Source organism: Chiloscyllium plagiosum, chromosome 5 (genome assembly GCF_004010195.1).
Source record: "Chiloscyllium plagiosum isolate BGI_BamShark_2017 chromosome 5, ASM401019v2, whole genome shotgun sequence".
NCBI lineage: Eukaryota > Metazoa > Chordata > Chondrichthyes > Orectolobiformes > Hemiscylliidae > Chiloscyllium > Chiloscyllium plagiosum.
The window spans coordinates 115,183,378-115,198,427 of record NC_057714.1 but is presented as its reverse complement, the minus strand read 5'-3'; the positions used below and the strand labels follow the sequence as shown (position 1 = coordinate 115,198,427).

Sequence of the window (15,050 nt, the reverse complement as noted above, 5' to 3'; positions counted from 1 at the left end):
GTTAAAGCGTAGCGTCGCTGGGTAGCGTAAGGAGTACTGAATATTTAAGTCTCTTAAACACTTCTTTGCCTCATCGCATGCCTTCCTCTTTCGGACCAGAGCTGGGGAAAAGTCCTGGAATAACATGATCTTGGATCCTTTATAGATCATGGCTTGGGAATCTTTTCCAAGATTTCTAGAAGCTTCTAGGAGTATCTGCGCCTCCCTATAGCTCTGCAGCCGGAAAAGAACCGGGCGGGGACGCTGGTTCGAGCCGGGCCCGCGTATTGCGACCCGGTAGGCCCATTCTACCCTTACCTGGCCTGATCCAGCCTCCAGATTTAAAAGCTGTGGCAGCCACTGCTCGAGAAACGCTGTAAGCTGGCCTTCCTCTTCCCGTTCGGGAAGGCCCAGCAAACGAATATTTTTTCGACGACCTCGATTATTGAGGTCATCAATATGATTCTCTAAGGTCCGGACTCGCTGTTCGAGAGTCCGGACCTGATCCACGGCCGATTGCGCTGTAGTTTCGGAGGTCGCGGCAGTTTAGAGATGATTTCCACAAGGCTCGCCACTGTAGGTAAGTCCCCAAGGGCGGCTGCGGATGCCTCTGCTGCAACCATCTTTCTTAAATAGTGGCACCATGTTAGCCAAACTCAGTCTTCTGGCCCTAACCTGTGATCCACGGCCGATTGCGCTGTAGTTTCGGAGGTCGCGGCAGTTTAGAGATGATTTCCACAAGGCTCGCCACTGTAGGTAAGTCCCCAAGGGCGGCTGCGGATGCCTCTGCTGCAACCATCTTTCTTAAATAGTGGCACCATGTTAGCCAAACTCAGTCTTCTGGCACCTAACCTGTGACTATCGATGATACAAATATCTCAGCAAGGGGCCCAGCAATCACTTCTTTAGTTTCCCGCAGAGTTCAAGCATACGTCTGATCAGGTCCTGAGGATTTATCCCTTTAATGTGTTTCAAGACATCCAGCAGCTCCTCCTCTGTAATATGGCCATTTTTCAAGATGTCACCATCTATTTCCCCACATTTTATATCTCCCATGTCCTTCTCCACAGTAAACACTGATGCAAGATACTCGTTTAGTATCTCCCCCATCAGCTGCGGCTCCACACATGGGCTGTCTTGCTGATCTTTGAGGGGACCTCTTCTAACCCTGGTTACCCTCTTGTCCTTAATGTATTTATAAAATCCCTTTGGATTCTCCGTAACCCTATTTGCCAAGGCTATCTCATGTCCCCTTTATGCCCTCCTGATTTCCCTCTTAAGTATACTCCTACTTCATTTATACTCTTCTAACGATTCACTCGATCTCTGTTGTCTACACCTGACATATGTTTCCTTCTTTTTCTTAAACAAACTCTCAATTTCTTTAGTCATTCAGCATTCCCTACACTTACCATCCTTTCCTTTCACCCAAACAGGAATATACCGTCTCTGGACTCTCGTTATCTCTGTTTTGAAGGCTTTCAATTTTTCAGCCATCCCTTTAGCTGCAAAAAACTGCCCAGAATCAACTTCTGAAAGTTCTTGCCTAATACCGTCAAAACTAGCCTTCCCCCACTTTAGAACTTCAACTTTTAGATCCGGTCTACCCTTTTCCATCACTACTTTAAAACTGATAGAATTATGGTCGCTGATCCCAAAGTGCTCCCCCACTGACACCTCAGTCACCTGCCCTGCCTTATTTCCCAAGAGTAGGTCAAGTTTTGCACCTTCTCTGGTAGGTACATCCACATACTGAATCAGAAAATGTTCTTGTACGCACTTAACAAATTCCTCTCCATCTGAACACTATGGCAATTCCAGTCTATATTTGGAAAGTTAAAATCCCCTACCATAACCACTCTATTACTCTTCCAGATAGCTGAGATCTCCTTACAAGTTTGTTTCTCAATTTCCCTCTGACTATTAGGGGGTCTATAATACAATCCCAATAAGGTGATCATCCCTTTCTTATTTCGCAGTTCCATCCAAATAACTTCCCTGGATGTATTCCCAGGAATATCCTCCCTCAGCACAGCTGTAATGCTATCCCTTGTGAAAAATGTCACTCCCCCTCCTCTCTTGCCCCCCTTTCTATCCTTCCTGTAGCATTTGTATCCTGGAACATTAAGCTGCCAGTCCTGTCCATCCCTGAGCCACATCTTTGTAATTGCTATGATATCCTAATTCAATGTCCCTAACCATGCCCTGAATTCACCTGCCTTCCCTGTTAGGCCTCTTACATTAAAATGAATGCAGTTTAATTTGTCAGTCCTACCTTGTAGTCTGCTTTGTTTCTGACTGTTTGACTTGCTCCTTTTTCCAACTGTACCAGTCTCAGATTGATCTCTTTCGTCACTATTTCCCTGGGTCTCATCCCCCCCACCTTTCTACTTTAAATCCTCCCGAGCAGCTCTAGCAAGTCTCCCTGCCAGTTTACTAGTCCCCTTCCAATTCAGGTGCAATCTGTCTTACTTGTACAGGTCACTTCTACACCAGAAGAGATTCCAATGATCCAGCAATGTGACCCCTTCTCTTCTACACCAGCTCCTCAGTCACGCATTAACCTGCTCTGTCCTTCTATTCCTCCCCACATTAGCTCATAGCACTGGGAGTAATCCAGATATTACTACCCTCAAGGACCTCCTTTTTAAATTGCTGCCTAACTTTCTATATTCTCCCTTCAGAATCTCATCCTTTTCCCTTCCTTTGTTGTTAGTTCCAATGTGTACAATGACCTCCTCTGGTCCCTCTCCCCTTTGAGAATATTCTGCACCCTCTCTAAGATATCCTTGATCCTGGCACCAGCGATGCAACATACCATTCTGATTTTTCGCTGCTGGCTGCAAACACGCCAGCCTGTGCTTGTGACTAGAGAGTCCCCTGTAACAATTGATCGCTTGGAACCTGATGTACCCCTCATTACATTAGAGCCAGTCTTGATACTAGAAACTTGGCTGTTCATGCTACATTACCCTGAGAGTCCATCACCCCCTACATTTTCCAAAACAGCATACTTGTTTGAGATGCCTGGAAGACTCTTGGACTATTTGTCTACCCCTCCTACCTTTCCTGGAGGTAACCCTTCTACCTGACTGTATCTGCAGCTTTTCTCCCTTTTTAAAACTGCCATCCATCACACCCCCTTGCTGTTGTAAATTCTCATTGCCTCTAATTGCTGCTCCAACCAATCCATGTGATCTGATAGGATTTGCAACCAAAGACACTTCCTGCAGACATAATCCTCAGTAACATGGAAATTCTCTCTAAACTCCCACATCTGATAGGAAGATCACAGCAGAGCAAGTCAGGCAGCATGGTGCCTGACCTGCTGTGCTTTTCCAGCACCACTCTAATCTAGAGTCTGGTTTCCAGCATCTGTAGTCCTTGTTTTTACCCAGGAAGAGCACAGCACTCTACCAAGGGCCATCTTTGCTCTTTCACAATCTGTAGACCTTGAAAATAGCATGTATTACTCTAAAAAAAAGTGCTTCAGGCTAACTTAGTACTTATGGTTTATATTTTTATCTCAATAAATCAAAATCAAGAAAGTACCTACTCTACTCACTACTGTAGATTTACAGCAAGGCTATACTTAAAAACTATGCACTAATCTGTTCCTGTGCTGTAAGCGATCCCACACAGGTTCCTCCAAGATCAGCTGTGAATTTCACTGTTTGTTAATTTCTCCTAGACGCACTCCGATGTCTAGAGATACATGAACTCAAACAGCAAAGGCAGTAACTGTGCAGATTCCCTGCTGTGTCAGTTAGCAGTGTAGGTTTCTTTCTCTCTCTCCCTCACTGACCATGTGGTCACTGCCTTTCGTCTGTTTTCCTCCTTTTTGATCTTTTCCCCAAAGTTCCAAAATAATGCAGCAGCATATAAAACAGTAATTGCTGCTCCTGGAATTCGAGGATATGACCTCCAACACCCAAAATACCCCAAAAAGGAGCAGCTCTTACAGCCATAATTTTTTTTCCTTTCTCCATCTTGGATCCTGGTATCATTCTACAAAAAAAACGAAAGAACTGCAAGAACAAAAACAGAAATTGCTGGAAAGAATGTAGCAGGTCTGGCAGCGTCGGTGGACAGAAATCAGAGTTAATGTTTCAGTTCTCATTTTGGTATTATTCTGTCCACTTGACTAAAACTAGAGCTACTATTATTATGATTAGATTCCCTACAGTGTGGAAACAGGCCATTTGGCCCAACAAGTCCATGCTGACTCTTCAAAGAGTAACCGCTAACACTACGGGCAGTTTAGCATGGCCAGTTCACCCTAACCTGCACATCTTTGGACTGTGGGAGGAAACCAGACCACCCGGAGGAAACCCACACAGACACGGGGAGAATGTGCAAATTCCACACAGTCGCCCAAAGGCTGGAATTGAACCCAGGTCCCTGGCGCTGTGAGGCATCAGTGCTAACCAGGAACCCGGTTACTGCTGGGTGTTTGCAATCTTCCCCACCTCGCAACTGGACAGTGGGATTGGAAAAATGGGACTAGATTAATTCATGATATCTGGTTGGAATGAAAGAGTTGGACTGAAGTGTCTGTTTCCATGCTGTACAAGTTGATGATGCTGTTAGGAGAAAACCCCTTTAGACACCCATCCCTAGGGATCTGGCCATCTCAAATTCATGCCCTATCATATATATTAGACAGATGGTCAACACTAATCATCTCCTTGGAACACTCAACACGTACATCACCCTTGAATTCCCCAACAATATTTACCTGCCAGCACCCGGCCCATATCCCTCCTAACCCTTCCTATTCATGTACCCATCCAAATGCCTCTTAAATGTTGTAGTTGTACCAGCCTCCACCACTTCCTCTGGCAGGTCATTCCATACACGTACCACCCTCTGTTAAAACGTTGCCCCGTAGGTCTCTTTTATATCTTCCTCCTCTCACCCTAAACCTATGCCCTCTAGTTCTGGACTCCCCGGCCCCAGCGAAAAGACTTTGGCTATTTACCCTATCCATGCCCCTCATAATTTTGTAAACCTCTATAAGGTCAGCCCTCAGCCTCCAATGCTCCAGGGAAAACAGCCCCAGCCTGTTCAGCCTCTCCCTATAGCTCAAATCCTTCAACCCTGGCAGTTTCACAACATCTTTCCAATAGGAAGGAGACCAGAATTGCACGCTATATTCCAACAATGGCCTAACCAATGTCCTGTACAGCCGCTACATGACCTCCCAACTCCTGTACTCAATACTCTGACCAATAAAGGAAAGCATACCTTACGCCTGCTTCACTATCCTATCTACCTGCGACTCCACTTTCAAGGAGCTATCAACCTGCACTCCAAGGTCTCTTTGTTCAGCAACACTCCCTAGGACCTTACCATTAAGTGTATAAGTCCTGCTAAGATTTGCTTTCCCAAAATTCAGAACCTAGCATTTATTTGAATTAAACTCCATCTGCCACTTCTCAGCCCATTGGCCCAGATCCTTCTGTAATCTGAGGTAACCCTCTTCACTGTCCACGACACCTCCAATTTTGGTGTCATCTGCAAACTTACTAACTGTACCCCTTATGCTCACATCCAAATCAATTATGTAAATGACAAAAAGTAGTGGTCCCAGCACCGATCCTTGTGGCACTCCACTGGTCACAGGCCTCCAGTCTGAAAAACAACCCGCCGCCACCACCCTCTGTCTTCTACCTTTGAGCCAGTTCTGTATCCAAATGGCTAGTTCTCTCTGCAGTGGCTCTTAAAGAAAAGATTACCCCCAATTTGCTTACAACTGAGTTCAAAATCCCCACAGAACCCTCTGTTTGTCACATTTCTATAACTACTGATTTGCTCATCACACCTAACCTCCACTTTTGACATAGTATCCAATAAAATGGTTACTTTCTCCAGCTTGGCTGTTCCTTCTGCTGTGGGCCATATCCACACTTCCTCAAAGGCAAGGAATGTAGATTAGAAAGAACGTTGCAGACAATTGGTTTAACCATCACCAGATCTGGCTGGACCCCACACGTAGGCACTGTCAGTGCCAGTTTCATCTGCTAAAGTTCCTCACTGTTCTATCCTGCATATTGTCCTTTTAAACCTCTCTCCCTGCTGACCTCCAACAATAATCTTTGTCACTAACAGAGACCATCCAAGCAGCTGCCTTTGCTCTTTCTACCATATATATCTATGTTGATGATAGCCATCTCTACCTCACTTCCACCTCCTCCACCATATCTAAATTATCATTAGACTGTTTATCTGATATCCAGTACCGGTCAATCAGAGATTTCCTCCAATTAATTATACAGGAAGAACAAAACCATCATTTTCAGTCTCTTTACCAAACCCCACTCACAAGCTACCAACTGCATCCAAATCTTTTCATCTAGAAGATTGTGGTGGGATCTGCAATGTAATATCTCAGAGGCAGGAAACCTTACAACTTTTAGAAAGTACTTGGATGAGCAGTTTGAAATGTCACACTATCAGCCTTGACTATTCACACCCACATCCCATACAAGAAAATATTCCCGTGTAATCAAGGATGGCCAAACCACAACCACATACCATTAAAAAAAAACTTAGAATCCCTACAGTGTGGAAACAGGCCATTTGGCCCAAGTCCACACCAACCATCCGAACAGTATCCCACCCAGGCCAATCACTTACCCAATACTGTACATTTATCCCTAACTAATGCACCTAACCAACACATGCCTGAACACAATGGGCAATTTAGCATGGCCAATTCACCCTAACCTGCACATCTTTGGATTGTGGGAAGAAACGGTAGCACCCAGAGGAAACCCACGCAGACACGCAGAGAATGTGCAAACTCCACACAGTCACCCAAGGCTGGAATCAAACCCGGGTCCCTGGCACTCTGGGGCAGCAATGCTAACCACAGAGCCACTGTGCCACCCTTAAATATCACCAACACAGGTTTTGTTCCTTTATAAAACACTGTCCATCATCCTGTCTCCTCCATCCGCCCCTCCAACAAGTAGTGTGAGGAATACATGGAGTTTCTCGGTCACTAAGACTGAGACAATCCGATCAGCTGACTCTGCTGCTCCCCTCCCTTCTACAAGCCCACCAAGCCAAACTGCCTGGCATAAAGTTTTAGTTGTAAACGTAGGTACCAAAAGGAAATGAGCACACTGCTTGAACTCCTACAAATCCCAAGAGGTCAATGAATTGAAGCAACAGAGACTCAAACTGATGACTGTATTTTAAGAATAACACCTTTATTAGAAAGAAGTTGGAAAACAAGTCAGCTTAACCGTAAGAAAGATGATGATTTTAGTCGTGAAACAAAATGCATCTAACACTCTTTACTTACCAACCTCAGCAAAAAACAAACACTTGGAATGAATGTTGTTCCTTCTTATTACACGATCAAACATATCCCAGTCTGAATCACGCTTAATTAACCATTCAGTTTTCCAGTATAACCTGATGTGAGATCATGTGGTGCAGTGGTATAGTCCTAACCTCTTAGCCAGGAGGCCCAGGCTCTCAAGTGCCATCTGCTCCAAAGGTGTCTTAACATCTCGGAACAGGTTGATTAAAAATAACTGTGACCTGTTGCTGAGGATAGTGACAGCGATAACGCACCCTGCCAATCAGCCAGGAAGAATGAGTCTGTGTTTTATTGAATGAAACAAGCTGCGGTCCCTGGTTGTCTGTGTTTAGAGTCTCTACATCTGGCTGCACCGCAGTCCTACGTGCTGTTTTAGTCAGCAAGAAGAGAAGGATGCAAAGTATCCCCAGCACATAAGCCAGGCTGACAACATCAGTGAGCTCCCCAGATTCCCATCATCATGGTTCTGTTACAAGGTGGAAGAGAGCAAGAGAGATGACAGGGATTGGCTGAATAGGGAGGCTGTAAATGTTGGTTTCCAACATGTGCACACTGTTAAAAAAGGGAAATCTGAGGGAGGAGAGTTGCACAGTTTCGAAATCATGCAATGAGTCTAGGCTTCAGAATTTAAAGGATTTCACATTTACACAAGTGCCCATGCAGTCAGTGAGCCTGGCCACGTAGTGGCAGGTCAAGCAAGGTGACTGAATCTAAAATGTAGCATCTAATCATCCTGGTACTACCCCTTTTTAAGCAGGGAGTTAAACCTAGCAACTGGGTTTTTAATTACATCACATCACAGATTTCCAAATGCAATGGACTCCTGGTGACCCGAAACTCCACAAAATTTTAATTTCTTGCTTTGCTCATGATCTCTCAGTTAGCTGCAGATCGTACAAGACAAACTTGCGATTGCTGTCTCCTGAGATATTTGTGCATTTATAGGGAAGCCTGTAACCTGATCTCAAAATGGTTTCCTCTACCCTTTGCTAAAACATTATCCCACCTTGAAGAGGGGTTCAGCCCATTGATTCCAGAGTATTAGCAACAGACCTGGGCACTGCAACTTGATCAGGAGCAGAACAACGCACAAGGGACTGAGGAAGACGGTTACAATTATAACTTTATTATGGCTTGGCATTGTATCTTCCACCATATTTTATGAATTAATTTTAAATATAGCTTAGACAAAAAGGGTCTTGAAATGTTAGATTTAGGAACAGCAGCAGTCCATTCAGCCCCTCCAGCCTGCCCCAACATTCAGCAAGATCATGGCTGACTTACCCCAGATCTCAACACCTCTTTCCTGCCAGCTCAGCATAACTGTCAACTCCTGATATTTCAAAAATATGTCTACCTACTTATTAAAAACTAGGACTTGAAAAATATATTCCTTAGTTACAGTTTCATTTAAAACTGAGATGCAATGTCCACTAATTCAAGGTTCTCTCGTTGTTGAAAAGTCAGAGCTAGTAGCTGCCTGAGAGTTATTATGGATCGAAAGAAACTTTGATTATTTTGTTGAGAGTACACTGGGAGACATCAGCAGGTACTGAACATGCCATGAATAGACCCTGTGTCCCAAAGTCCCAGAAAGGTGTTACACCTATTACATTGTAAACTAAGTACTGTAAATTCTCTCTTTACTTCTAATATGAAAGGAGAGTTGGGATCAGGGATAACTAATTAGCAAACCTACTGAGATGCAAACATAATCTGCTTCCTGTTGCCATGGAGCAAAGGGTAGAGGAAACCATTTTGAGATCAGGTTACAGGCTTCCCTATAAATGCACAAATATCTCAGACAGACAGCAATCGCAAGTTTGTCTTGTATGATCTGCAGCTAACTGAGAGATCATGAGCAAATTCTATCAGACCTGCATGTTAAAAAAAAACAAAAGGCTGATTCTATCATTCACCACACAGAATGCAGTTGGGAGATCACACTCAGTTATAGAAGGCTGAAACATTTGCTCAAAGCTAGAGGAACAGCCTTACAGTGTAACCCTCCTAAGTAAGGGGCAGCTCTGGTACAAGTACAGAGGAACCACGATTATCCAAATTTCGGATTATCCAAACAAGATTGCAATGTCCCAATGCTTAGCTAAACTGTGTTATCGGAACATTCCATTATCTGAACATTTAATTATTCGAACAAAATACGACCTGCCTGTGTTGTTTGGATAATAGAGGTTCCTCTGTAGTTATCAGGTTGGGACATAGAAAGGAAGCAATCCACTAGGAACAATCATCAGAACTGTAATTCTGGGAAAAGTGATCAGTAACTTTTTATCTCTATAGTTTAAACCATAAGTGCAATGTCTCCATAGATAAGGGAGTCTTGGAATTGGGGGTTGGGTAGATAGGAAAGTGGGATTGAGACCACAACCACAACCTTATTGAACAGCAGAGGAGGTTCAAAAGGGCCTTATTCTAAGTTCTATGTCTCTAAAGGTTGTCACCACAAAAAGAAAATTTAGTCAAACACAGAATGTGGTAGAGAAACTCAGCAAGTCTGGCAGCATCTGTGGAGAGAGAAACAGGGTTAACTTTTCAAGTCTAGTTTAACTTCTTCATAACTTCCTTCTTGAGGAAGACTCAAAACGTTAACTCTATTTCTCTCTCCTCAGGTGCTGCCAGCGATGCTGAGTTTCTCCAGCTTTCTCGGCATTGGTTTCGGATTTCCAGCATCCACAGTATTTTAGTTTTATTTTAGTGTTTAGTGAATATGATTTTTAGGCATTTGATTGATTTTATTTGACATGTCACTCTTTCAACTAAATAATTAGAAGTTTGAATTTCTCATTAAAAGTTATCAGTCTCTGTGAAAGTTATTAGATATCGTTGAATCATGAAGGAAGAGCACAGACTGGGATTATCAATTAGTAAATACTGGGCTCTTGTGTGATGTGCCCATGCAGTTTATCCACCCATAATCTTCAGTTTGCTGGATATTCAAACACAGCAGCAGCTCCCATTCCTGTCCCAATACACATGGATACAACACCATAGGCCCTGGAACACAAGCAAAGGGTCATTAAAATCCCAGATAAAAAACGAAAGAATTGCAGATGCTGTAAATGAAGCAAAAACAGAAGTTGCTGGAAAAGCTCAGCAGATTTGGCAGCATCTGAGAAGAGAAATCAGAGTTCATGTCCCCAGAGTCGAGAGTGTGGTGCTGGAAAAACAGCAGGTCAGGCAGCATCCTAGGAGCATGTTTCAGTATCCAGTGACCCTTCCTCAGAACTGAGGAACTCGGTTCTGAGGAAGGGTCACCAGACCTAAACCATTAACTCTGACTTCTCCTCACAGATGCTGCCAGACCTGCTGAGCTTTTCCAGCAGCTTCTGTTTTTGTCATTAAAATCCCAGCTCTGTTCAACTGGAAAGCAGAATCAGAGGACATTTTGATTAGATTAGATTCTCTATGGTGTGGAAACAGGCCCTTCGGCCCAACCAGTCCACACCTACCCCCCGAAGAGTAACCCACCCAGACCCATTTCCCTCAGACTAATGCACCTCAGACTAATGCACCTAACACTACGGGCAATTTCCCATGGCCAATTCACCTGACCTGCACATCTTTGGACTGTGGGAGGAAACCCACGCAGACACGGGGAGAACGTGCAAACTCCACACAGAAAGTCGCTGGAGGCTGGAATCGAACCTGGGACCCTGGTGCTGTGAGGCAGCAGTGCTAACCATTGAGCCACCGAATGGGTGAAAAACAAACATAGGGGCAAAGACCAGGTGAAAAGAAACAGAGTTAACATTTTGAGTCCAGCATGACTTCTTCAAAACTACTGGACTTGAAACATTAACTCTGTTTCTCTCTTCACTGTTGCTGCCAGACCTCCTGAGTTTCTCCAGCATTCTGTGTTTGTTTCAGATTTCCAGCATCTGCAGTATTTTGCTTTCATCTGGGGAAGAGTTACTCTGAAAGTGAAAAATAGTCAATCATTTACTGGAGAGTGGGAAATGGAGTGAGAATAACGGAATTAGTACAGTGCAGGAGGCCATTTAGCCTGTTGTTTACATCAGAGTGGTGCTGGAAAAGCACAGTAGGTCAGGCAGCATCCAAGGAGCAGGAAAATCGACGTTTTGGGCAAAAGCCCTTCATCAGGAATAGAGGCAGGAAGCCTCCAGGGTGGAGAGATAAATGGGAGTGGGGCTGGGGAGCAGTTAGCAAAGAGTACAATATGTGAATGGGGGTGGGGATGGAGGTGATAGGTCCATTCAGCCCGTTGCGTTTGCACTAGAAAACACCAGGCTGTTCACAGCACACAGAGATGCCATAATGAAAGAACCAGCTAGGTTAGTATATACTGCCTCTCAGACAGAAGCTACAGGTTCAAGCTCACCAGCTGAACTACAGCAGTGCAGAGAGCTCCACACCAACTCTCTCCCAAGGGCAATTAGTGACAGGGCATAATTGCTGACTGGGTGAGCAATATCCACATCCTGTGAATGAATTAATATAAAGACCCGTGCCAGAGACGTGAGCACAGCAATTTAGGCTAGTTCTGGGGAAGAGTCACAGGACTCCAAACTTTAACTCTGCTTTCTTTCCAGACATGCTGCCTGCTGGTTTTCACCAGCAATTTCTGTTTTTGTTTGACATCTCCAGCATTCACAGTTGTGTGTGTGAATTAAGGCTGGTGCAGCAGAGAGGGTGTGCTGCACTGTCAGAGGAAGCTGCCTTTTGGATGAGCTGTTAAACAGAGGCTCTGTCAGCTAACTGTTACATGTAATAGATTCCCACAGTACTGCCACAAAGAAGTGCACTCTCGCTGCTCTCTTGCCAATATCCAACAGTTTTTCTTTTATAAACTAATTATTTCTCAAGATATTTCTCATACCTTTGGGGCTTCAAACTATGCGAGTAGTTTTCTGTTCTTTCAACAATAGCTTGCATCTATATAGCAGTTTGAACATAGTAAAACATTCTAAGACATTTCACACGCGGCATGGTGGCACAGTGGTTAGCACTGCTGCCTCACAGCGCCAGAGACCCGGGTTCAATTCCCACCTCAGGCGACTCTCTGTGTGGAGTTTGCACATTCTCCCCGTGTCTGCGTGGGTTTCCTCCGGATGCTCCGGTTTCCTCCCACAGTCCAAAGATGTGCAGGTCAGGTGAATTGGCCATGCTAAATTGCCCTTAGTGTTAGGTAAGGGGTAAATTTAGGGGTATGGGTGGGTTGCGCTTCGGAGGGTCGGTGTGGACTTGTTGGCACAGTGGGCCGAAGGGCCTGTTTCCACACTGTAAGTAATCTAATCTAATCAAGCAAGAGTGTAACTAAGCAAACATTTCACAAGGAGGAGTTTTGCTAGACTGGATAGCCTTTCATCAAACTTGATTTTGCTTCCTCCTGATGTAGGTGTTTGCAACAGATATGACCCCAATTGATAACTGATGGGGAGTGGGACTCGGAATTTCTCACTGTGTGAAGGCAGGCTCTGCTGTACAAATGGGGACACTTACCTCCTCCCTCTCCGTTTCAGCTCATTTAGCAGGGTAACAATCTGTCGAGTTCCAGTGCAGCCCAATGGATGTCCCAGTGCTATGGCACCCCCATTAGGGTTGACCTTCTCAATGGGGATACCCAGCTTCTCAACACAGTACAAAGCCTGAGAAAGAAGGAAGAAATCACAGAGAGAGAGAGAGAGAGAGAGAGTGTGTTACTGTCAGTTACTGTCTAGCCCAGTTCCATACAGTTTGTGAACATCAATGACAACACCTTTAAAAGGAACCTAAGGGGCAATCTTTTCATACAGAGAGTGGTGCATGTATGGAATGAGCTGCCAGAGGAAGTGGTGGATGCTGGTCCAATTACAACATTTAAAAGGCATCTGGATGAATAGGAAGGGTTTAGAGGGATATGGGCCAAATGTTGGCAAATAGGACACGATTGATTTGGCATATCGGGTCAGCATGTTTCTGTACATCTTTATGACTCTATGACCAGCATTTGTTAACTATCTCCAATGGTCTTCAGAATACAGTCTGGGCAGCACAGTGGCTCAGTGGTTAGCACTGCTGCCTCACAGCGCCCGGGGATCTGGGTTTGATTCCAGCCTCGAGTGACTGTCTGTGTGGAGTTTGCACATTCTCCCCGTGTCTGTGTGGGTTTCCTCCGGGTGCTCCGGATTCCTCCCACAGTGCAAAGATGTGCAGGTCAGGTGGATTGGTCATGCTAAATTGCCCATAGTGTTGAGGGATGTGTAAATTAGGTGGATTAGCCATGGGAAACACAGGGTTTCAGGGATAGGGTTAGGAGGCTGAGTCTGGGTGGGCTTGTTGGGCTGGACAGCCTGTTTCTACACTATAGGGATCCTTTAAGCCCATCTGGTAAAGGTGTTGTTTTGGAGGGAGTTGCAGAATTTTGACCCAGTCAAAGTGAAGGTGAAGGAATGGTAATATATTTCCAAGTTTGGATGGTGATGAGCTTGGGGCGTACTTGCGAATGCAATTATTCTGCTTGGAAGTAGAGGTCACAGGTTTGGAAGGTGCTGCCAAAGGAAGCATTAATGAGTTGCGGCAGTGCATCTTGTAGACAGTACACACTGCAACCATCAGTGCTGCAGGAACAATCTGCTTTCAATTGACATAGATTTTCATTTCTTCATTTACATGTTGTGAGTTACCAAATTTGGAAACTACAAGATGAAGGGGAGGACACTGGAAACTGTCATGTTAATAGTGAGATCTAAAACAGGAAATATAGACAAGCTCAACTGGTCTGCTCTGCACTTCCATTCAGTACATCCACAGATTTAGGCAGCAGCTAATGTTCACCGCGAGTGTTTCTCACCTGGCTAGCGAACGCCTCATTAATTTCAAACACATCAATGTCATCAATTGTAAGTCCTGATGGAGAGGGAGAAAAATATTAAAACTTAGGAATCAAACCAAACAAGGTCTTTAGATATCAATGAACTCAAGACCATTGCTTTGGTCAAAGGAGATGGGGACACAGTACAGGACGCCATTTTAACCATCACACCCATGCAGGCTCTCTCAAAAACCAATCCAATCAGTTCAAAACGCTGCATTATTTTCCTCATAGCCTCACAGATTTTGCTCCTTCAACTACAGCCCACTTGTGGCTCAGTTGGTAACAGACTGACTTCCACGTCATAAGGTTCCAGGTTCAAGTGCCACTTCTGTACTTGACCACAGAATCAAGGCTCATGCTCCAGTGCAGTATCAGTTATACAGCCATAGCACAGAAACACAGGCCCTTCAGCCCAACTCGTCCATGCTGACCAGGTTTCCGGAAACTAAACTAATCCTATTTGACCCCATTTCCCTCTAAACCTTTCTCAGGAGGTGCTGCCTCTTAAACTGAGGCACAACCCGTTCTCTCGGGTGGATGAGGAAGATCTCACGGCATGGTTTTGAAGAACAGGAGAGAGCTGCTCCCTGTTGGCCTAGCCAATATTTACCCCAAAACAATCGACTGGTCAATCAAACAGAAGCAAGCATCTTAACAGGTCATTATCACACGGCCACTTCTGGGAGTTTGTTGAGCACAAGGTGGAGGCCAAGGTTTCTACATTACAACACTGACTACAGTCCAACAAACCCTTCACTGACCACACAGTACTTTGAGATGTCCAGTGATTGCATAAAGCCTTCCATCAATTGCAAGTCTGGCTTTTAAAAAAAATTCTTTCAAGTATTCCTCCAATTCCCTTTTGCAAGTTGTTTTTTTCTGAGCATGTTTCTAACACCCTCC

At 44.6% G+C, this 15,050-nt stretch overlaps 1 protein-coding gene across 1 annotated transcript in view; it reads right to left on the bottom strand.

Annotated features, from left to right (window-relative positions):
* Positions 1 to 7,175: 7,175 nt before the first annotated feature.
* acaa1 (acetyl-CoA acyltransferase 1) overlaps positions 7,176 to 15,050 on the bottom strand; it is a 39,310-nt gene continuing 31,435 nt past the window's right edge. The window contains exons 10-12 of the mRNA XM_043690848.1: positions 14,124 to 14,179; positions 12,794 to 12,939; positions 7,176 to 10,327 (exon numbers count right to left, since the gene is read on the bottom strand). Of these exons, the coding sequence (XP_043546783.1) occupies positions 10,252 to 10,327; positions 12,794 to 12,939; positions 14,124 to 14,179 (278 nt within the window). The 3' untranslated portion in view covers positions 7,176 to 10,251. The remainder of the gene's footprint in view (positions 10,328 to 12,793; positions 12,940 to 14,123; positions 14,180 to 15,050) is intronic.